This window comes from Pholcus phalangioides, unplaced genomic scaffold (genome assembly GCF_987345545.1).
Source record: "Pholcus phalangioides strain wild (caught in Gottingen) unplaced genomic scaffold, Ppha-v1.0 ptg000003l_1, whole genome shotgun sequence".
In the NCBI taxonomy this organism is placed as follows: Eukaryota; Metazoa; Arthropoda; class Arachnida; order Araneae; family Pholcidae; genus Pholcus; species Pholcus phalangioides.
In genome coordinates, this window is record NW_028301596.1 from 44,198,597 (window position 1) to 44,220,109 (window position 21,513).

General features: G+C 38.1%; 2 protein-coding genes across 2 annotated transcripts; both read right to left on the reverse strand.

Moving 5' to 3' along the window:
• Positions 1 to 4,462: 4,462 nt before the first annotated feature.
• LOC149088647 (chymotrypsin inhibitor-like) lies at positions 4,463 to 9,832 on the reverse strand. The gene is made up of 2 exons (XM_089253064.1): positions 9,668 to 9,832; positions 4,463 to 4,754 (listed from the first exon to the last, which is right to left on the reverse strand). The coding sequence occupies exons 1-2, from the start codon at positions 9,753 to 9,755 to the stop codon at positions 4,570 to 4,572; spliced, it is 273 nt and encodes a 90-aa protein (XP_089109190.1). The 5' UTR covers positions 9,756 to 9,832; the 3' UTR covers positions 4,463 to 4,569.
• Positions 9,833 to 11,303: 1,471 nt separating this feature from the next.
• On the reverse strand, positions 11,304 to 19,249 carry LOC149088648 (cysteine-rich venom protein 1-like). The gene is made up of 2 exons (XM_089253065.1): positions 19,115 to 19,249; positions 11,304 to 12,741 (listed from the first exon to the last, which is right to left on the reverse strand). Exons 1-2 carry the CDS (start codon positions 19,194 to 19,196, stop codon positions 12,572 to 12,574), a joined length of 252 nt encoding a protein of 83 aa, XP_089109191.1. The 5' UTR covers positions 19,197 to 19,249; the 3' UTR covers positions 11,304 to 12,571.
• Between the last annotated feature and the right edge of the window lie 2,264 nt (positions 19,250 to 21,513).

A 21,513-nucleotide genomic window follows, 5' to 3' on the forward strand; every position in this document is an offset into this window, starting at 1 on the left:
AGGGCATAAAACATTTTTATGCCCTATTTGAATGCGTTGAACTATAAGTGGAAGTTGGGACTGCGTTATAAATTTTCCTCGTGATCCATTGAATAAATATATAAAGTAAACACCTTTTTGAGACTGAAACATAGGCGGAGATAGACTTGGAAGTCTGGAGGTGGGGGGCACGATGATGATGATATCAGTTCATATATACGCATATACATTAGATCTGTCGACTCCACCTTTGACGTTGGGAGGGGAGGGGGGGGACATGCCCCCCCCCCCCGTATCTCCGCGCATGGATTGAAATCAATCAATGCACCTTTTTATGGTACTGCCTGTGTTGGACGTATTTATAGCCATGTTCAAAAATCAACCAAAATGAACTGTGAGAAAAACATTTTGAAACAAAACAATGAAAATTATTTGTTTTACAATTTTATTGCAGTAACTTTTTTATGTACAGTAATGGCAAAAAATTGATACAGTATTACATTTTTTTTTTACATTTTCAATATTAACCGCTTCACGTACAATTGTGTGGTAAGAAATTTGGATTATCTCTATTTAACGGATCGGCGATAAATCTGGTAACCTTGTGCTGACCTAACTGCACGTTAGAAAAACGAGGAAGGGGAGAAGGAAAAAAGGTATGAAAGAAAAAAGTATGATAGGTAAGAGAGGTAGTTATAAGAGAGTTTCTTTTTGTTGGAGTCCTCTTTTCACCATCAACCTCACGTGTTCTCTTTCACTCTTACATGTATGATGCACTATATGTGTGTGGGGAGAGGAAATTTTCCGTAGATAATAGGGTTGCTATAAGGCTTCGTGATATTGAAGAAAGAGGGAAAGAAAATACAGAGAACTTGCTTGAACTAATTCCACTGGTGCTTGGACGTAATATTACGTCCTTGATCGTAAAGAGGTTAATACCAAGCTGAAACTTTTAAGCTATAATATTGCTACATTTTTTTTCTTCAGTTGTCTTCGGGTTTGACACGTGCCGCTCTTTTCGCAATGCAGCTGTTACGCGGTAAATATGATAAATCTGGTTATTATGAATAATAAACCGGTTGTTATGCACAATCGCCGAGCATTTTACTAAATTTGATAAATTTAAAATTTATCACTTTTACCGGCCATTATGCATTGCAAATGCAACAAAAAGTTGTCTCATGTCGGAAAAAATCAATAATTATTGATGGATCTGCTGAAAACGCACTAATGGGGAAAAAGAAAAAAAAATACATTGAAAATCACAGCGAATTGCAATGTAGTTCACGAAAGAAACGTTGAACGTGACACATATGTAGGATGAATATATAGCCATAATTATTACTATATACGTCCCTTAAAATACGGGTCATATGGTCATTCTATTCAGGCTGTGAGTTGTTGGCCCGTAGGATTGTTTCGGACATTTTATAATGATAATTGAATTCAGCCTAGTAAAGATACGCTGATTTATATGAAGATATCACTGAATTAATAAAGTGATCATACTTCATGTATAGAAAATGATATGTAATTATAGGATATTGTAATATTTGAAATATGAATTTTCTCGTACAAGCGCTCGCCAATTGCTCTGTCTACTGTATATTAGTTCCAAATGGTCCAGGTTCAACACGCAGAGATCGAACCATCGATGCATAATGGTAATGCATATTCAAAATCAATAGATCGCAAAGATGCAGGTGATCAAACACTATGAGTAATAAAACCCATGACGCGTCACAACTCAAGGACAACCATATGTGTCTCATATTTGGATATTTCACGGTGTCACCATAAGTAGGGAAGTAACCTCACCAAAAAAAAAGCAGCTGTTACAATAGAGATGAGTGTGTGTGAATGCGTCGCACTTTTCCCGAAGTCACGGAATGACTCGCAGATACAGTGTTTTACTAATTAAAAGACATGGTTGATTTACACAACAATTTATTGCATTGTTTTTCTTCATTTTATGCAATATTCTATACTCTGACATTTCCTTTATAATGCTTTATTTTGTAATATTTTGGTAGATCCTTAAAATCTGATGTTTTATTATGTAACTGGCTGTGAGCTCCGGTAGTTAATGATACGTCTCGCTACTGTACCTGTACAAAAACTTTTCAACCTTCACATGATCAATATGCAATCAGTCGGCACCTTCTAGAGATAGAAGGCCTCTGCACGCTGCTCGTGACTTCACGCAACTATTCCATCCTCACTCACAGAACATTCAGAGGAAACAAAATCCGCTGCACGTGCTAGTACTTATATGGAAAAGAAACGATCGGGCACAGAGATGGCGATTTCTATGCCCCACATCCAATCACCGCAATCACCGTGCGGTATTTGTGAGCCGCATCCTCTGTAGAAGTCCAGGAATGGATGCCAATTGGCCTAGATGAAGGCTTACCTTGGAGTAGCTGGCAACGAGCAAGCTGACCCAATTGCTAAGGATGCCACTAATCTTTAAACTCCAGGTGAACATCCATGGCCAAGGAGCATTGGCCAACACTTATTCCGCCAGGATCTATTGAAGACGTGGCAATGTTGTTGGAATTTCAATGCGGCCAAAGACGCCTATAAATCCCAACGACGGGTCCGGTAGCACCACGGACCTGTCGTTGGGGGGTCCAATGGAGCACGGTCCATTTCCGGTCTATTTAGAACGGTTTAAGCACTCAACTCCCTCTACTTGTGATTGTGGAGCTTCTGGGTCTCTCTGGTACTATGCAACGCAGTGTCCAAAGACGGCTCAGTTCCACTTAGGTAAGATGCCAGCTTGGAAGATAAGGACCTTTCGTAGTCCTACGAACTTCCGCCGCCTCATAGATCTTGTCAGGTTTCTGGAGCAGAACTTGCATCATATGCACAACAAAATCAGAGAAGCAGGCGAACCGAGAGGAGGCACCGACCCGACCTATGTGCCATCAACGGAGTGCAGCAGTCAAGTGATAAAGTACGATTTGCGGCCAAGACTGAGAGGAGTTACTGACATCACGTACCCACCCTCGCGAGAGAGCAACCTGCGGCCTAGACGGCGGTGGACCTATAACTACTGAAGACCGATGCCGGCAATCGAACTGATATATGGAAGCTGGACAATGGATGACTGTGATTAGCTGATTTACTGCAATTCGAAATTTTATATTCAATTATTGACAATCATTCGATTAACTGACGAGGGCTAGATTCTTATGGAAGGGACTATGTGCCATCATCGTATAATCTTGTATATAATTTTTATTGCCTATTGGCGTTTGTTGTTTCGATTTTAATCATGTGCTATATGATTTCAGATAGACGATCGTTTTTATATATTTTCATTTTTATTTTTTGTTGCCTTCGTCTCAGGCGACAATGTTTTGTTGTTTATAATAAAACTTTCCTGGTACACCCATCTTTCGGGAATGCTTCGATATTTCTCTGAGATTGAAGACCGGACACACCCCGCTTCCAAAGTTCAAAGGTATTTGTGAGACAACCTGGAAGATTCTACGCCAAAATAAGAAGAAACGAAATAGGATGCTGCGGTTCAAAATGTGGCAAACTTGCTAGGTAGTCTTACCGGACTACTCTCGCGAGGTTCAGAGGAACTTGGCAACCCGTGCAGAGACCTTGTATCTCTAGGAGGTGCTGAATCAGTCCTATTAAAGGATAGGATAGGATAGGATAGGATAGGATAGAGATAGAGATAGGGTCAGTTTCACTGGAAGGTAGTCGTGGCGACCGAATTGTTTCGTTTCGCTTTCGTTATCTATGTCCGAATAGCGCTTGACGCAACCCCCCTCTCCCACCTTTATTAGAGTTTTTCTCTAATACGTTTGTTAATGAATGGAATACCTTACCTCCGAGGGTCATGAATTCTACAAAACTTTACATGTTTAAAAAGAAGTACGATAGACGTAGAGAGTGGGATAAATCGAGAAGCTATAAATACTTAGATTAACACAACCGTAATTTTTTATAGGTAGTGTATTATTCTGTACATTATTAATTATGTACTTTTGAGATATATACTCTTATATTGGGTTGCTGTGGTCTAGTTATAAGTGGCATCCATATTTTTTTATGGGTATCTTTTTTTGCAACCATCTCGAAGGACATTTTGCCTGTTGTGGCGTGGCCTTTGCATTTGTAAATAGTGCAGTCGAACATGATCCACAGAGCACGAACATTATTAACCCTAGAATGCTAACCATACGTCTCATAAACATAGCCGGTAGTATAGGTAACTCGTAGTAGTAATTTTAGTTTGTAATCTAGGGTTAAAAAGTGAAGTTCTCTATACTAAATTCGCGTAAAGGCTCATGACATCTACGGATATGATACTTGTTCATATGTCGACGTCGTTAAACAAACATGATGGCTACGAAATAGGTATCGGCAAGATTTTGTGTTAGAAACGTCAGTAGTTCTTGGTGATTAGTTTCTGAACTTCTCTCTCTATATTTATATTCATACATTACAAAAAATTAAGAGGTTTTCGACAGAAAATATTTTATTTCCGTTTCAATACGATAAGAATACACCAAGTATCCGAAAACAAGTTTTAAATTCGGCTAAATTAAATTTCTTTACATCACAACATTATTGATTGGTCCTCTTGCAGTCCTCTGGCTTAACGCATTCGTAACCCTCCGCAACATATCCGCTGTTACACTCGCAACCGTAACGGCAAGGATCGCAGAATATTGTGTTGTTGGGATTCTCGCATGTTAAAGGACATGGTGGTGCACATCTGGATATTTTACTATTCGCTGGACATGGCGGTTCTGGAATGAAATACATAAAAATTAAAATCGATTGCATATTTAATTATATCATGTTGTCATAGTGTGGACTTTCTTCAGAGTAGAGGAGACTGTTATATACTTCTTGGCACTTCATTTTTAAAACTTTTTTTTTCACAGTAAATTTTTCGATCGATTGGGTTTCATACTAATTTCAACATAATTTTTTGCTTTGTTATGGATGAATAAAGAGAGATAAATAAAAAAAATAGAAAAAATGACACAATCAACCATTGAAAATATCTGAAAAGATCTAGTTTTAAAACGGAAATTCACTCCAATTTTCGCAAAATTAAACACAGTGATACTTTGGCTAAAGAAGATGATTCGTTCTGGACTCACGTTCGTTAAACGAAATCTTCGTAAGTCAAAACGTGATTCATTATTGGTTTCTATGGAAAATTATTCGATTCGTTCCAGAAATGACCCGAAATTTGAACATAAACTTTTTTAAAACTCCAAAGAGTGCTGCAAAAAGGACAAAAGTGACCGAAAGCCAAAATGACCAGCTTCAAATTGGAAAAAAAAATAGAATTTATAGGAAAAATGAGGTAGGCTTACTGAAGATCTTTTTATTTTACACCATGTACAGAACGAACCACCAACTTTAGTCTAGTACAGCTGGTGTTGACACGTCCCAATCGAGTTCATAGGTCTGAAAGAACGCATGCTCTGAACACATGGGCTCTTTTCTTTTTCCAGTGCGTAAGCTGAATCTTTCCTTTCACAAGAAATGATTCAAAAACTTTCAGAAAGAGGATTTTAGAGTTCCATCTGCAAAAATATTCCGATGTGGACATGAGCGAGTTAATCGGGCTCGAGTGACAGGGATTCTGACGATAATTGGTGCTGAAATTCAGCTCACGACACGGCTGTTTCATGTTACCGCGTGCATCCGTAGGGGCCATTCAAGTATTACGTAAGCAGCTTTTCAGCCATTTTTGACCCTTCCCCCCCCCCCCGTCAGCAAAATTTCGTCAGCAGCTTAGAATATTTCATATCTTCAGAAACGGGTGGTTGATGACGTAAGCAACCTTCAAACCCTCCCCCACCCCTTCCCTTGTCATCAAAAGTCAGCAAATCCGAAACCCCCTCTCCCTCGATGCTGACGTAATACTTGAATGACCCCTTATCAGCAAAAATGTTCCCTGGTCGAAGCAAAATAATCGAAAAAAAAACGAATCCCGGTTCGGGCGTGGATGTCTGCTAACACTAACCAATTCCCTGGACAGATCGCAAAGAGCTCGTAAGAATATGTGATGATTATATATTATTTATATTTTCTTATACTTCTTACAATTTTTTTACATTTTTTTATTTACTCTATTGAATTTTTTCCCAGCCAACTTGTTCAGCAATTCCCCTATTGCGTCTCCGATTTTGTATTTGTATTTATAAAAACATATTTGAATAGTTGAAATGTTTGTGCCGTCCTAGCCCGTGTTGAAAACATTGATAAATGACTTACATCACACCTTTTCTCAGCCACCTCGTTGGGCATTTTGCCTGTTGTGGCGTTGCATTTGTATCCCAGTGCAATTTACAGCACGCTGTTAGTGCACACATACATTTTATAGTAATAATGATCAATTACTACATGACTGCTTTCTTTTTTCTCTTTTGCAGTTGAAGGAATATGTATTCCAAGCTTGAGCAATCGTAATACACTGAAGAGCCAAAAAAACTTGTCACCTGCCTAATATCGTGTAGGGCCCCCGCGAGCACGCAGAAGTGCTGCAACACGACGTGGCATGGACTCGACTAATGTCTGAAGTATTGCTGGAAGTAATTGACACCATGAATCCTGCAGGGCTGTCCATAAATCCGTAGGCGTAAGAGGGGGTAGAGATCTCTTCTGAACAGCACGTTGCAAGGCATCCCAGATATGTTCAATAATGTTCATGTCTGGGGATTTAGGTGGCCAGCGGAAGTGTCTAAAGTCAGAAGAGTGTTCCTGGAGCCACTTTGTAGCAATTCTGGAAGTGTGGGGTGTCGCATTGTCCTGCTGAAATTGTCCAAGTCCGTCGGAATGCACAATGGACATGAATGGGTGCAGGTGATCAGACAGGATGCTTACGTACCTGTCACCTGTCAGAGTCGTATCTAGACGTATCAGGGGTCCCATATCACGCCAACTGCACACGCCTCATACCATCACAGAGCCTCCACCAGCTTGAACAGTCCCCTATTGACATTTAGGGTCCATGGATTCATGAGGTTGTCTCCATACCCGTACACGTCCATCAGCTCGAAGCAATTGGAACCGAGACTCGTCAGACCAGGCAACGTGTTTCCAGTCCTCAACAGTCCAATGTCGGTGTTGTCGGGCCCAGGTGAGGCGTAAAGCTTTGTGTCATGCAGTCATCAAGGGTACACGAATGGGCCTTCGGCTCCGAAAGCCCATATCGATGATGTTTCGTTGAATGGTTCGCACGCTGACACTTGTTGATGGCCCAGCATTGAAATCTGTAGCAATTTGCGGAAGTGTTGCACGTCTGTCACGTTTAATGATTCTCGTCAGGCGTCGTTGGTCCCGTTCTTGCATGATCTTTTTCCGGCCGCAGCGATGTCGTAGATTTAATTTTTTACCGGATTCCCGATATTCACGATACACTCGTGAAATGGTCGTACGTGAAAATCCAAATTTCATCGCTACCTCGGAGATGCTATGTCCCATCTCTCGTGCGCCGACTATAACACCACGTTCAAACTCACTTAAATCTCGATAACCTGCCATTGTAGCAACAGTAACCGATCTAACAACTATGCCAGACACTTGTTGTGTTATATAGGCGTTGCCGACCGCAGCGCCGTACTCTGCTTGGTTCCATATCTCTTTATTTGCATACGCATGCTTTACCAGTTTTTTGGCTCTTCAGTTTATAATAGAATCGAGATCATGCAAAAAGAAATAATAGTGAAAATTAATGGAAAAATTTTTTTTTGGGAGTTTTTCTTTTATTTTTAATTAAAAATATATTAAAGTTTAAGAGTTTCTCGTAATTTATACACAATCATTCAATGAAAACATCTTAGAAGCACTGTATCAAAGACTGAGAGTTGAATGGCTGTAGGTTCGTCCGATCATCAAAAGCAGCAACTACATGATTTCATCCAACAACCTGATAATTAAAATTTTACAGCGCTGTTTGCAGGCATGAAAAAATAATGACTTTTTTTTTCGTTTACCGCTTTCAAGATTTTCAGTTTTAATGTTGAAGCTTATAAAAATTAGCTTAGCTAAGAGTTAAGGTGTGTTTAAGGTTTAAAATTTGTTTACTTTGTGGAAAGATAAAATAAATTTATTCTAAGAGGTTTAAATTTTGGAAAAACTTTCGCAATGATCCCCTTTCCAGCTCATTTACGCGACCCACAGTTTGGAAACTACTGCTCTCAAGCAATCTTCTTCAAGCTCTTGTTCGCGGACCGGTGTAGGTCTGAAACACTGGGCGGAGGGATGGGGGTGTTTCGCACCCCACGCGAATATATATTGCGAAATTTCTAACTTTGCTATTTTTTAAATGAGTATAACCTAGTGTAGCTGCTTCTAAGGTCATCTTTTAGTAGGAGAACGTGTCAGACGCGAAATTTCCTCTTTTGTTCTCTTGAATGCTGCTACTAGGGCGTTAAACACCCCCTTGTGCGCCCTGGTGTTATTTTACTTCTACGAAAATGGCTCTCAATTTGAGTTACGAAAATGAGATCGAATGCTTACAAAAGTTTTTGAAGATGTTTCTACGGATGAAAAATCAATAAATGAGTCAGATTGGTATGTGTCGTACTCCCTCTTCAGAGAAAAATCTTGCGAAGATACCGTGGATGTTGTAGATGAAATAGGCGTGTCATATTCTACTGGAGAAACTGTAGAAACCGCGAGACACCCAGGCTCTGTCGCAAGAAGCAGCGTAAGCTCTTCGCCCCCCCCCTCCCCCCTCCGAACGGAAGAAGGTCCAGGGCATCTCCGGCCATATTCTACTGCTAAAATTTGAAACAGATGGCCTATGATAATATTTTTTGCATTGCTGACCATCGCTGCAATTTAATGCAAAGGCGCTCTTGTTATCGACGAAAAAACTGCCAAAACAATTCAAGAAAAGAAGGCGCTCTTTCATCTAAAAAGACCCTAGCCCTTTAACTAATCAGATCCCAAACAGTAAAACAGTCTGCACTCCAACTTAAAGGGAGATCCTAAGCAAATTTTCCAGCTTCCAAATCATTTGCACGAAAAAGCTAAAGACTTTATAAAAACGTTGTTTTTTATGTGCATGAGAAAAAGACAAACAAAAACGAGCTGCTCCAAGTACAGCAAGACCATTTGTCAAGAATACACTATCAGTCTTCGCGCGGAGTGTATGGAAGAATGTAAGTTTTCATATCAAATAAATGCAGATATTTACTCATAGTTTCTTTCATTTTGACTAAATGTAGTTTTCAAGATATATATGTACTAAAATTTAAATAAAAAACGCGTTTCACAGAAGAAATTAACTAGTCGGGTGCGCGTTCTCGTGTTCCTCCCTGTAGCGCGCGTGCTCTGGGGTTAATATTGATCCTTCAGTTTTCAATATACAAACTATACCAACGTTGTAAAATGGCAATTCAATAGTTTCCCGCATAATCGAATATTGTGTGCTGGAATCGTTGATGTCCGATTAAGCATGGCCGACTGCATATGATTTCTGAACGTGACCGTGACCGTCAAATGCGTACTTATTGTTTCCATGACTATAATATATTTAAATAACTGAAAAATATGTAGACCAGAAACAAGGCAATGTTCAACAGTGATCCTCGTAAAAATATATATATATATAAATCAATGGCAGTTTCGATCAATGAAATTTGATTAACAGCTTTTCTTCCAACGTTAAAATTGGCAAGATTCATTTACTTACGTATAGGATATTCTATGTCTGCGGCAATGTACGAAACGCATAGAAAATGGCAGATCATGGTGACGACAAATATCTTTTGTGTAGTCATCTTGTTGTGGAAAAATAATCTTATCTCTCCAAGGAACTGATGCGGCAAAAGAAACGAGAGTCAACAAGAATTTCTAATCCCTACCCCTACTGTATATATAGGAATTTGAATGACGTAGAACATCCTGAAAACACGACGAATATGCATTTCATGTAGTTTGCAGAAACTTTGCTGATTCATGAACATTTTTTTTCACTGAAATCTCATCCTTGATTCGATTAAATGACAGCTGTTCAAAGTATTGATATCGCTAAGCAGCGTCACCATAGGTTTAGTGGAAAAAATGCTTTTTATAGTAAATAGCGTCTTTTTCGAATTCAAGAAGTGAATAAAACATCTTTATACTGTAAATGTAAGTCGAGATGGTCGTAAATTTTCCTCAGGATCCGTTAAAAATATATACAGGGTGTCCTGTAAGTCCTAATTTGCTATTTATCTCATAAACCGTTATAAAGTGTTTGAAGTTTTAAAAAAAAAAAAAAGCTCAAAATGTGTTCAGAAATTACCCTGTACCAGTTTTGAGAGCGAAAATACAGTGTGTGACGAAATAAACAATCTAAATTTTTATATGGATACCCCTGTCCTAAACAACATAAAATAGCACAAACAACGAATCTTTGCCATATTTTTTTATGCTGTTTTCCCCAATTTTCATCCCATTTTGAATTCGAATGAATTCTTTGAAACATGCAATATTTTTTGTGGGCCTCGGGAGAGACAAAGCAACAACTTTCTAATTGGATTTTTTTTTTAACAGAGTTTCATATAGAAATTTAGATTTCTTTGTATTTTGTGACGCACTCTCAAAACTTACAACCACGGGTTGCAAAACTTACAACCACGGGTTGCCGCTGTGGTGGTCGAGTGGTTATAGTGCCGGACTCGTGATGCGAGGATCCGGGTTCGAACCCCACAGTGGTGGTCAGCTGAAGTTGGTTTTCTGTGGTTCCCAACTTCAAGGCGCAAATGCGAGCCGATCTCCCCGTTAAAAAGTCTCGCCACAGAGAGCAACAGTCCTACAACGGTAAATCATTCAACCATAACACTTCACTCATAGTTAGTAAAACTGGGGGCAGATGACAGCACTACACATAACAAGCATTACACAGAAACAAACTTTACGCCAGGTTGCACTACACGTACACGCACATTCCCGCATATACCGATTCGTTGGGGGGTTCCGCGGGGGGGGGGGGGGACGGGGGTGCATGTGTGGTGCAGTAGTAGTAGGTAGGGGCTCGGGGATCCATGATGTTCTTAAGTCAGCCGCCTCGTTGGGCAATTTGCCTGTTGTGGCGTTGTATTTGTATTTGTAACAAAACACCAGGGGTTGATTCATGAACAGATTTTGAGCATTTTTTAAATGGGAGCCATTCTTCTACACCGAACGGTTGATGAGACAAAGACCGCATCAGGTAAGCATCAGACCCTGTGTAAAGTATAAACACCTCCTTGAGACTAATATCAATGCATTTTTTATTGTATCGCGTTTTTATAGACATTATTTATGCAAAAAATTCACCATAATGAATTTCAGGAACAATTTTCATGAAACCCATGATAGAAAATTTATTTATCCATGAATATACATGTGATGCCATCACAGGCATGAATTTGCAATTTTTGAAAATATTTTCTTTGTACTGGACCCCGGTCGCAAAATCGGCGCATTCGCCGCTCCCCCAAGAATGTGTGTGTGGTCGCTGCAAAGAACGTGGGGTACTTTTGTCGGCAGAAGGTCATTCTTCTGAATACATCGCTCTCAAATTTTCAACAATTGCCCTGACTTTCTGTCTCCACAGCAAATAGGGATTGCCAACCTTCTACTAACTGAAGGCGCACTATCTTCGTCGATTAAACGCCAGGGCTTTTTTATAGGCTTTGTAACACCCAGAAATCACCGGTTTGAGTGACCGCTCCAACATTAACGGGACACGCACGTACGCCAGCATGGTGAGATCACCATCGCCAATGTGTGAAATGGTCGAGGAAAAACCACTTACCTAGCGTTAGCACCATTGGCAATCGACGCGGATTGGTTAAAATCTTCAATTTAACCAATCCGCGTCGATTGCTAATCCTTTAACCTACGATCGTAGTTTAAACTCTGTCGGTGACTACGGCTATTAGTTTATTATATGCAAAAGCGGGGGGGGGGGAGAATATTAAATCTGAACAAATACTTGCAAAATTGTATGGTGAAAACAAGTTCAACAGGAGATTAGTAACGATGCGCAACATGAATATGATAGTAAAACAATATCGGGCGTTTTCTTGTACTCCAACATGACTTTTCGTTTATTAAAAATCACTTATTGAATGATTAATAGTCATATTCACCGACAGAGTTTAAACTACAATCGTAGGTTAAAGGATTAGCTTTCGACACGGATTGGTTAAAATCCTCAAAATTTAACCAATCCGTTTCGATCTTCAATCCTTTCACCTGCGATTGCAGTTTAAACTGTGTTGGTGAATACGGCCGTTTTAAACGAAATTGAACCACCCTACCGATCGGCCTAATTTATTTTTACATTTTGTCTCATTCTTTGTTTTATTTTACTTTCCCCCTATTTCAGATTTCACCACCACTCAGGTAAAACGGCCATCTCATCTCATTCATTTGCTTAACTTAATAACACGTTTTTTGCATCGCAATACATTTTTTCAATTTTATTGCGCCATGATATACTTTTTTTCATATACTAGAAAAAAAAAATTAGTACAGCATTTTTTAAGTGCTTTATAAGTCTTTTAGTTCTAATAACGAGATGAAACTTGAGCAGATATAGTATTACTACATTTTTTTTTTTTATTCAGCAGTCTTCGGGGCTGACACATGCGGCTCCTCGCGCAACGTAGCCGGGTTTGCACAGGCATCCAGGACTGCATGATTCACAAGCGTACGGTTTATCTGGATCTTCACATGTGATAGGGCATATACTTGCGCAATCGTCCTCTTCACTGTTTGCAGGACATGGTGGCTCTAGAGATAAAAAGGTGAAATGAAATTTGTACTCGTGCTTTCTGGGGTTGTGTGTAAACTAATAGATAAAAATATATCGTGATTGGATGAATACACGGAATGAATGGATTATAATTCGTTAGCCGAAACCAATTGTTTTTACATATAAATAATAAATTGTATCATTTACTAACCGATGCTGCCAGGGGTTTTGCTTTTATTTACAAATATTAACCTTTCATGAAAGATATTATAAATATTAGAAATCCGAAGTTACAAAGTTGTTGCGACAAATGGCCCTGTCTCTCATGAGTCCAACAAAAAATAATTTCACATTTCTAAGTGGGTTTCAATTCACACGGTGTCCATATAAAAAGGTTTTTTCTAATATTTAAACAACCCCTTGCGACATGAATGACTTATCTGAGATTCAAGTGTTATTTGCGTACTTTTTCGAATTGGAAGTATGCCTCTAGGATCAACTGTTCGCCGGTAATTTGCTGTTCCAGGAGTTAGCTAAGCACCCTGTCTAAAATTAGTGTGAACGAGTGATGAAGCTCTTTAATCAACGTTTATTGCTGTAAAACGGTTTGACAAAAATGGTTTCTCACCTCAACAATGTTTTCGAGTAGGTTTATTTGAAGTTTGCATATTTCTTGAAAACTGAAGACTCTCGACTATCCGGCCTACGTATTATGGGGCCTAATAAAAAATTCATACGTAACAATTCTGTGCGATTCCAAATATGGTCTAAAACCGGTTTTGAGGTTCCGCTACGCATAATCGACCATAAAATTCACCAGCTCTCTTTTATCCACACCTCAAAACCGATTTTTTCTGGGGTTAGAGCATGAGTGCTAGGGCATTGCGGAGCGGAAGAGGGATGAAAGTGAGAAGTTATTATCAAGGACTTTTTCCAAAAACTGTGGGGTTTGACTTTTCATCTTAGGCCTTCCTTTTGACATTTACATGACTGGGCAGTGAAATGAGTTTAAATAATTTTTGTAAGAATTAAACCTATGTTTTAAGCTATTGTTTTGTGTAGTTCAAAAGCGTATACAAAGTGGATACTATCGACTGCCCAATAATTACACCAGAGATTAGCTATGAAAAACTAGTATGGAAAACAATTTTCGGTTTTTTTTATTTGACCAATAATTATGGAGTCATAACGCATTAAAAATTGATGACGTCACTTTCGAATCCTGCCAAATTCCCCGAACGTGCACCAAACGTATAACTTAACGTTTTTGAGCTTACGAGCGTATAGCAGTAATAAAACCCTGAGCGTAACCAAAAAAGCTAAAGCTGTGCAACCATTTTTTCCTTGCTTCTTCCCTCAAAAAATTTGACTTCACAGTGAAGAAAAAAAATGATCACATTTTGGCAAAAAAGTGTTTATTTTTGGGAAAAATAATTTTTCCAGTAAAAATTTCTAACGCTTTACAAATCTGGTGATAAATTTGCCAATATATAGTGAGACGACGGTAATACGTAATAACAAGGTTAACATCACTCTACAAGAAGAAAGAAAAAGAGCCAATCGGGAAAGAAAACAACTGAACTTGACCTTTTAATGGGGTGTGATATTTCAACTAGCGGCAATTCGCTGCATGGGGGAAAGTTATTTTCTCGTTGGGTGTTCGACACGTAAGTAACAGTTAGAAAACTGACTTGTCAATAATTTTAAGAAAAACACACACATACACAACAAAAACAAGAGCAAATTTTTCTAAATTAAAAATTATGCGCAATTATAAAATGGCAATTAAATTTACGATGGATAAGTTCTTGCTCTCCTCCTCCTAAAATACCTACATCTACGATGTAAAACATACTCAGTAAGGATTCAATTATAACTGATGAAATGATTTTGATATATCAACATAATTTATCCTATTAAAATCAAAATTTCATATGAACAATTGTTCATTCAGCCATTTTTAATTTTCATTCTAACAAAAAATTGTACACTTGACTTTAAATTTTCTCAAATTTTTATTTGAAGGCACACAATATGTTGATATATCATATGTCACGTTCAGGATATAGCGCTATGTGTCCTAAGATAGATCTATATCAGGTCTATATCGTTATTTGATATAGATCTTTGTCAGGTCTATATCGTTATCTGATATAGATCTTTGTCAGGTCTATATCGTTATCTGATATAGATCTTTGTCAGGTCCACGATATAGATCTATGTATTTCAAACTATACTAAAATAATTTATTGTCCCAAGTTGTTGTCCTTCAAAGTAAAGATTATTCACATGGAATCAAATACGTATTCAACTCAAAAGTTAAAGACTTGATCAATTAATATCATAAATAATTTGCACCATATAGGGCGAGATCGCTCTATATATATCATAATTTATGACATCTGATATTCCTCCGATATATAACGATATGGACCAGATATTGTACTATGTCGTTATTGCGCTATTGGGGATCGTGCCTACAATCAATTTAGACATATAGGTTTTACATTAAAAATTTGTCTAATATTTTTATTCTTCCATAATATACGACTTACATATTTATTTATACAACGTTTGATTCCAGTCTCAATTGTAATCAAGCAATGACGCCATGTTGTTTTATTATATTAGTCGCTTATAAATATAGATTTTCTTAATAATAATGAACTCTCTTTTCGATGAAGGAATTTTGTCATTTGGCCGTAGAATTTTTTCAAGTGTTTAACATTCCATTACCGTAAAATGGTACAACTTTGTGCCAAGGTTACAACATTGGGCCACACAAGATTCCCAAACGTCAAAGCGTTCTAGCGGTGAACGGTTGCAAAAGTATCTGTTCGGAAAAATACTGGTAGGAAGGTACATATATGTAAAGGGTAATAATAACCTTCCCAGAGTTATCCCACGTGTTTATCAGAAAATTATTTGTGATTTGCAAGTTTTTGGTGTTCGTGAGAAATTGAAAAGAGTCTCCTTTGGTTAGACCATTTAGGGTTTCCTGAGAGACAGGGCCGTCATTTCAACTTTTTCCGGGGGGGGGGGCGGGGGGGGGGGAGCAAAGAGCATGTACTAAAGGTACGCATATATGTATATTTGTATATATATATACCATTTGTAGTGTATTTTCAAAAGCCGGGGGGGGGGGCCCTAAATGACGGGCCTGCTGAGAGATCTGGTAAGAGTATGTGTTCATTTCTATGTTAGGGGCCATTTAAGTATTACGTAAGCAGATTTTCAGCCATTTTTGACCCCCCCTTCCTCGTCAGCAAAAGTCAGCAAAACATTGCCCCCCCCCCCCCCCGTCAGCAAAATTTCGTCAGCAGCTTAGAATATTTCATGTTCATGTCTCCAAAAAGGGGTGGTTGATGACGTAAGCAGCTTCAAACCCCCTCCCCCCTTGTTATCAAAAGTCAGCAAATCCGAAATCCCTCTCGATTCTGACGTAATACTTGAATGACCCCTTATCTACTACAAATTGGTGCATTTGGTGTTTCTAAATGTTTTTTTTTTCTTTTGTTTTGTTTGTTTGTTTACCAGTAGCATCACTTGTTATCAATAATCAGAACTTCGTGTCACAACTTTGTGCCACCAATGTTTTCCAATTTCCCAATTTCCATATTTTTATCTCTTTTTTTCGCTAATCGGGTTGAAAGTCGAGATGAAGTGTCCACTTATTTGTTAATAGAGAGGAGAATGTACAAGGTGATGCACAACAAAAAGATGAAAATATATACCTTATTGTGAAACATTGTGGAAAGTTTTATCCAGGACTAAAGGTTTCCAAGCCAGACGACGAAGGAGTTGTACTAGCTTCCGCTATGGTCAAGAAAGGGAAGTATTGGACATGTCCATACCCTCCTGGCACCGTCTGATGTCTCGAAAATCATATTGTAAGCGAAATAAGTCCACCGAAAAACGTGTGGGCAATAGCATTTACCTAGTTGACATGAAGCCGTGAATATTCTTCATAAGGGGGTTTAAAATTGTTAAAATTAGATGTATGTCTGCGTATAAACGAAAGCGTAATTTCCATAACTCAGATGACAATATTGGCCCCCATCGGTTACGTAAGTAAGAATTTTAGATTAGATTCACGAGGTAGAGAGTTATTATTACCATATGCATCGCAATAAGTACTTTCAGGATCAATCTGAAGATCTGCTATGCATTTTTAGGCCTTCTTTTTTCAATCGATGTTTTCCATAATCACACACCTCGCCCTGTGAGCCTAAGAAATATAGAACTAACTGAAAAATTACAGGCAGTTTCCATTGGCATTTCGTGCCCTCTGAAATATTATTTAGTTGTTGTTTTTTTTCATTTTTAAATTTCAGTTTTCATTTAGCATCGTGGTCCAGGTGACAACGGGGTTATCCCATTGGGTTGGGAGCGCATGTGTGAGCAAGAACCGGAGCTCCCATGCATTTTATATGGTTTGGGAGTGGATTCCCCTAAGCTATAGGGGTTGAGTTGCTGGTTTTAATCTCTATCTGAACTTGAACTTGACTGATCTTAAATGATATTTTGGTATTTAAATAATTCCGTTACAATTTAATTGTAGGTCTAGTTGACAACGGGGACATGTCATTGGGTGGGCAGTGCATGCGTGAGCTACAACCCGGATTTCCCATCCATCTTAGAAATATATTGGTTCCTATATATTTCAATGTTAAAATAATTCATTTATTCAACGCAAGACCTCAATTATTCGGCGTTTCCACTTCGACTCGAACTCGAAATCTTTTTAAAACAACGTCATTTTATATCCATCTAATGCGCGTAATTTTTTTAGACAGTGAAAGCGCGTTTCTGAAACAGTTGTTCCTACATATTGTCACCACAAAAGCCATAAATTTTAGGACGATTGTTCTCGTATATAGAAATATTCATTGAGCTGATGTCCATTTAGAGTAGACACTTGAATGATTTGTTTATATTTCTTGTTTCAGAGAATACGCAGACGTGGCGAGCTCCAAAGAAACGGGTTTGAAACATTTGAAAGACAGCCATATGTCCTTTCAGCATTTCACTTCTCCAAATGTTTTCAGCGTTATCCCTCAAAAGGTAAGAATGTTACACATCGTGTGTAAGCATTTGCGAGGACAGGTCTGCTGATAAGAGACAGGTACCGTACACAGTTAGTTTTTGTCGATCATTTCCAGTGTAATTTTCTTTTATTGTGGTGCTTTACTTGCTGGTTGCGTCAAAAAAGTATCTTCAAAGAAATATTATATGAGCAATCGGGATAAAAGCGAAAGTCATCTTTCACATGCTCTGACATTTTCATTTCTCTAAGCAATTTGAAACGAAATATTAAAATTCAATTGTTTTCCTCGGGTATGATTGAAATGATTTTTTTTCACGCAGAATTGGAGACGCAATTGAACACATTGAGTTTTATAATAATTTCGTATGTCTGTTGAAGTAAGGGCCTTTTTTTTTCAAAGTCTCAATTGTGCGACTTACGCATTTATACGACGTCTTCATTCCGGACTCTTGAACGTCGTGTAAAAGAGGCTCTATTGTATTTTGTCTTGTTATTCTTCTCTTGTTTGCCCACCACTCATTTATGCTATTCTTTCCCTAATTTTTAAATTCATCTTTCTCAGTGAATATTGCACTTACAAACATGGAATCTTTTTTAGTTTTGCTACAGAAGAGAGAGGGCAACAACTTTCTAACTGGGTTTTGGGAGCAGCGTGTCCGTATTAAAAGTTTCCGCATTTCAATAACTATACAACCCCTTGCAACATTTTGTTTTATTTAACAACACAACAGAAAAGACACCATACCATACAATATAAATCAAAGATACAAATGAAAGACAGCACAACAAAACAATAAATACACTATGAATTTCTCAGGGAACCACTTGGTCCGTCCTAGAGCGTAAAAAACAATAAATACGCAATATGATTGATATATCTGAGTTCTATACGTTATTTGGGTACTTTTTCTAATAGGATCAACGGTTCACCAGTTAAATGTGGCCTAGGGATCTTCCTTACTGCCCTGTATATAACTACACCAAACTTGGCAAGCAAACATTTACATTATTTAAAAAAAAAATTCTATTGTTAGAAATTTAGATTTTCTTTTGACACTTTGTTTTAGCTCTCAAAACTGGCACAGGATGATTTCTGAACACATTTTGAACATTTTTAAACTGGAGTTTATACGTATTTTACATATAAATACTTTATACCTCTACGACGAACGATTGATGCGATAAAGGCCGCATTAGAACTTACAGGATACCCTGTATATATAACTATCTAATACTTAGCATACGAACCTTACCATTGTAACCGCTTTTGTTTTCAAATGAGTAAGTACTCTGGTATTTTAGTAAAGTTGAAGTGTGAATATGTGAGTGAAGAAAGCACTAAAAGGCTTGCAAAAGAGACTTACGTATCGGGTATGTGATGGCACAAATGCTACTCCCTACGAGACAACACAGCATCGTAATCAAAATCAATCTGCCACCCATCATTTTATCGACAGGTTCAATTACAGATATCGATATACGGAAAAATTCTTATAATGAAATTTTCTTTACCAGTGCATGCTATCTATATCTTTCGTATAGAAATACCACAACGCGGTGATTCAGTCATTATTACGCATAGAGCTGTGTCATTGTTGCATTACATTAGAAACCGTGCTTATCAAAAAGAAAAAGTGCTTATCATTCACAAGGACATATCGTCATTAAATTAATCAGATGTTGATATTTTATGCGTAGAGAATGATAGGTAATTATAGTACTAGACGCCGCTTATTAGAATCACGCATTATGTCATCATTCGGGTATTGTTATTGTTATGTGTTGTTTGAAAGGAAAGAACGGACCAATATCATAACATACGGAAAAACTTAATAATATTGTATGCCCATACTGAGTTGGCCTCTGACCTTGACACGCGAAGGGTGGGTTCATTTTCCAAGGAGGAGAAACGGGGGGAGGGAGGGAAGGGAAGAAAAAACTCTCTAAAATAGCGCAAAAGACGCCAACGGAAAATGTCAAACTGCGCCTTTTCCCTGCGACCTTCATACCGAAAGAAGATAAATGGAATCGCCCATCGTGACGTTTCATGACGTAGCCAGAGGCCAACTCAGCGTGGGTGTACAATACTTATCGGGATTTTGATGTAAGGATTTTTTTTTTCTTCTAAAGTGTATTTTCGCCCATTTTAAAGCTGATGTCGAAACAAATTTATTTTTCGCTCATAAGTTATAGGTGCAACCAGCAAGAGACTAGCAAGACTATATGAAGAACGTTAGAAGGTATGCCCTGCCTTTGTTTACATATTCGTACTTGGTTCGCGGTGTCGTAATCGAATCGTAATAGCCGCTATGATTCATGTGCACGCAAAGATTATTTTGCAATGGCTTTCCCCCATGGGTTGAGACAAAAATGCAAAATGAAAGAAATGTCCTTCTTATTTGGACGAATGACTTTCTCAATGGATCTATGTAACGTTCATACGTTAAAAAGATTATCGTAATCCGTATAATACATATTCGACATTTCCATTCGAACTTCTTCACAATGGCTAAATAATAAGGGGGGAAAATTAAGATTTTAGTCAAAAGGAAAAATACCCCGTTCCGGAACAAAAATAAATTTGCACGACTGAACATTTTGCAACCAGTTGCGTGAAAAAGGAAAACAGTGTTGTCCCGTTAGGAAAATTGGACGTGTATATTCATCGAATACCGGATTTGCTTCGGATGTTATCAATTGCTTATTGAATCAAGAAACCCCGAGTGTCAATGTTATCACATTAGCCTGTCCAACGTTTCTGACATAATATTTAGTCGGAAGACCTATCCAAGAATTGCAAAAAAAAAAACCCGAGTTTCGATGTTATCACATTGAGCGGCATACACTGGATGCAAAGGTTTCGGTATCTGCAGTGTAGGATGAGAGAATAATATTTTTCCTCTAATATAAGTACTATATTAACAATGCTCTCTCTGAAATTACACACCTCTGAAACCTCTTAGACTCTGAAAATATCGTTTTATAGGGATTTATCGTTATATCGAGTACCGTTTAGGCGAGATTTCACTAAGGGTACCAAACGTCCTCCTTTTTGATGTCATTTCAAGCGTCCTCGTACTTTTCGGAAAATTCGTTCTTTTGTCCTTTTTTGATGTCATTTCAAGCGTCCTCCTATCCTCCTTTTCACGTTTTTCCGGAACTATTTTTCTTATCTTTTTTTTTCTAGGAATTATTTTTCCCACTTTGAAATACACTTGTATACTTCTTCATTGACATAAATGTTTTTTGTGGTTTCTTCCATTGACCAATAGAAGAGTAGATAGACTCTGCCCAAGAATAGTAAGAAGTCACCAATGAATAAGGAAAACACGAAAATTGCAAAAATTCCTTTAAATGCATTTTGACACACAGTTTGTGCGTCGTTCAGAGGGGGAAAAAATTTAACCGCTAATCACGCTGACCAAGGATCCCGCTAAGGCCGGGATGGCACTATAAAATTTTTATTAAAGTCCTTTGATAAAACTTTAAAAATGCTACCAATAAGATCATCGGTTGGATTTACTAGAATGTCACCAATAATCTTATTGGTGGCATTTTTCAAGTTTTATAGAAGTACTTTTATAAAACTTTTATAGTGTAAGGCCGGCCTTAGATTGGATATCAAATCCTAACTCTCGGTTGCTCAGCGGAGAAAAAAAGTGTTTCTGTTCACTTCAAATGTCATGGTTAGAATAAAACTGAGAACCCCTGCGTGTAAGGCTAATGCACGTCTTGATTGGACGCTTGCGAAATGGAACTACCC

Excerpts from the sequence above, each read along its gene's own strand:
- LOC149088648 (XM_089253065.1), bottom strand. The coding sequence starts at position 19,196 with ATGATGGGTGGCAGATTGATTTTGATTACGATGCTGTGTTGTCTCGTA. Across the intron at positions 12,742-19,114 it reads TGCCATCACATACCCGATAC|AGCCACCATGTCCTGCAAAC; the intron begins GTAAGTCTCTTT and ends TTTTATCTCTAG.
- LOC149088647 (XM_089253064.1), bottom strand. The coding sequence starts at position 9,755 with ATGACTACACAAAAGATATTTGTCGTCACCATGATCTGCCATTTTCTA. Across the intron at positions 4,755-9,667 it reads AGACATAGAATATCCTATAC|AACCGCCATGTCCAGCGAAT; the intron begins GTAAGTAAATGA and ends ATTTCATTCCAG.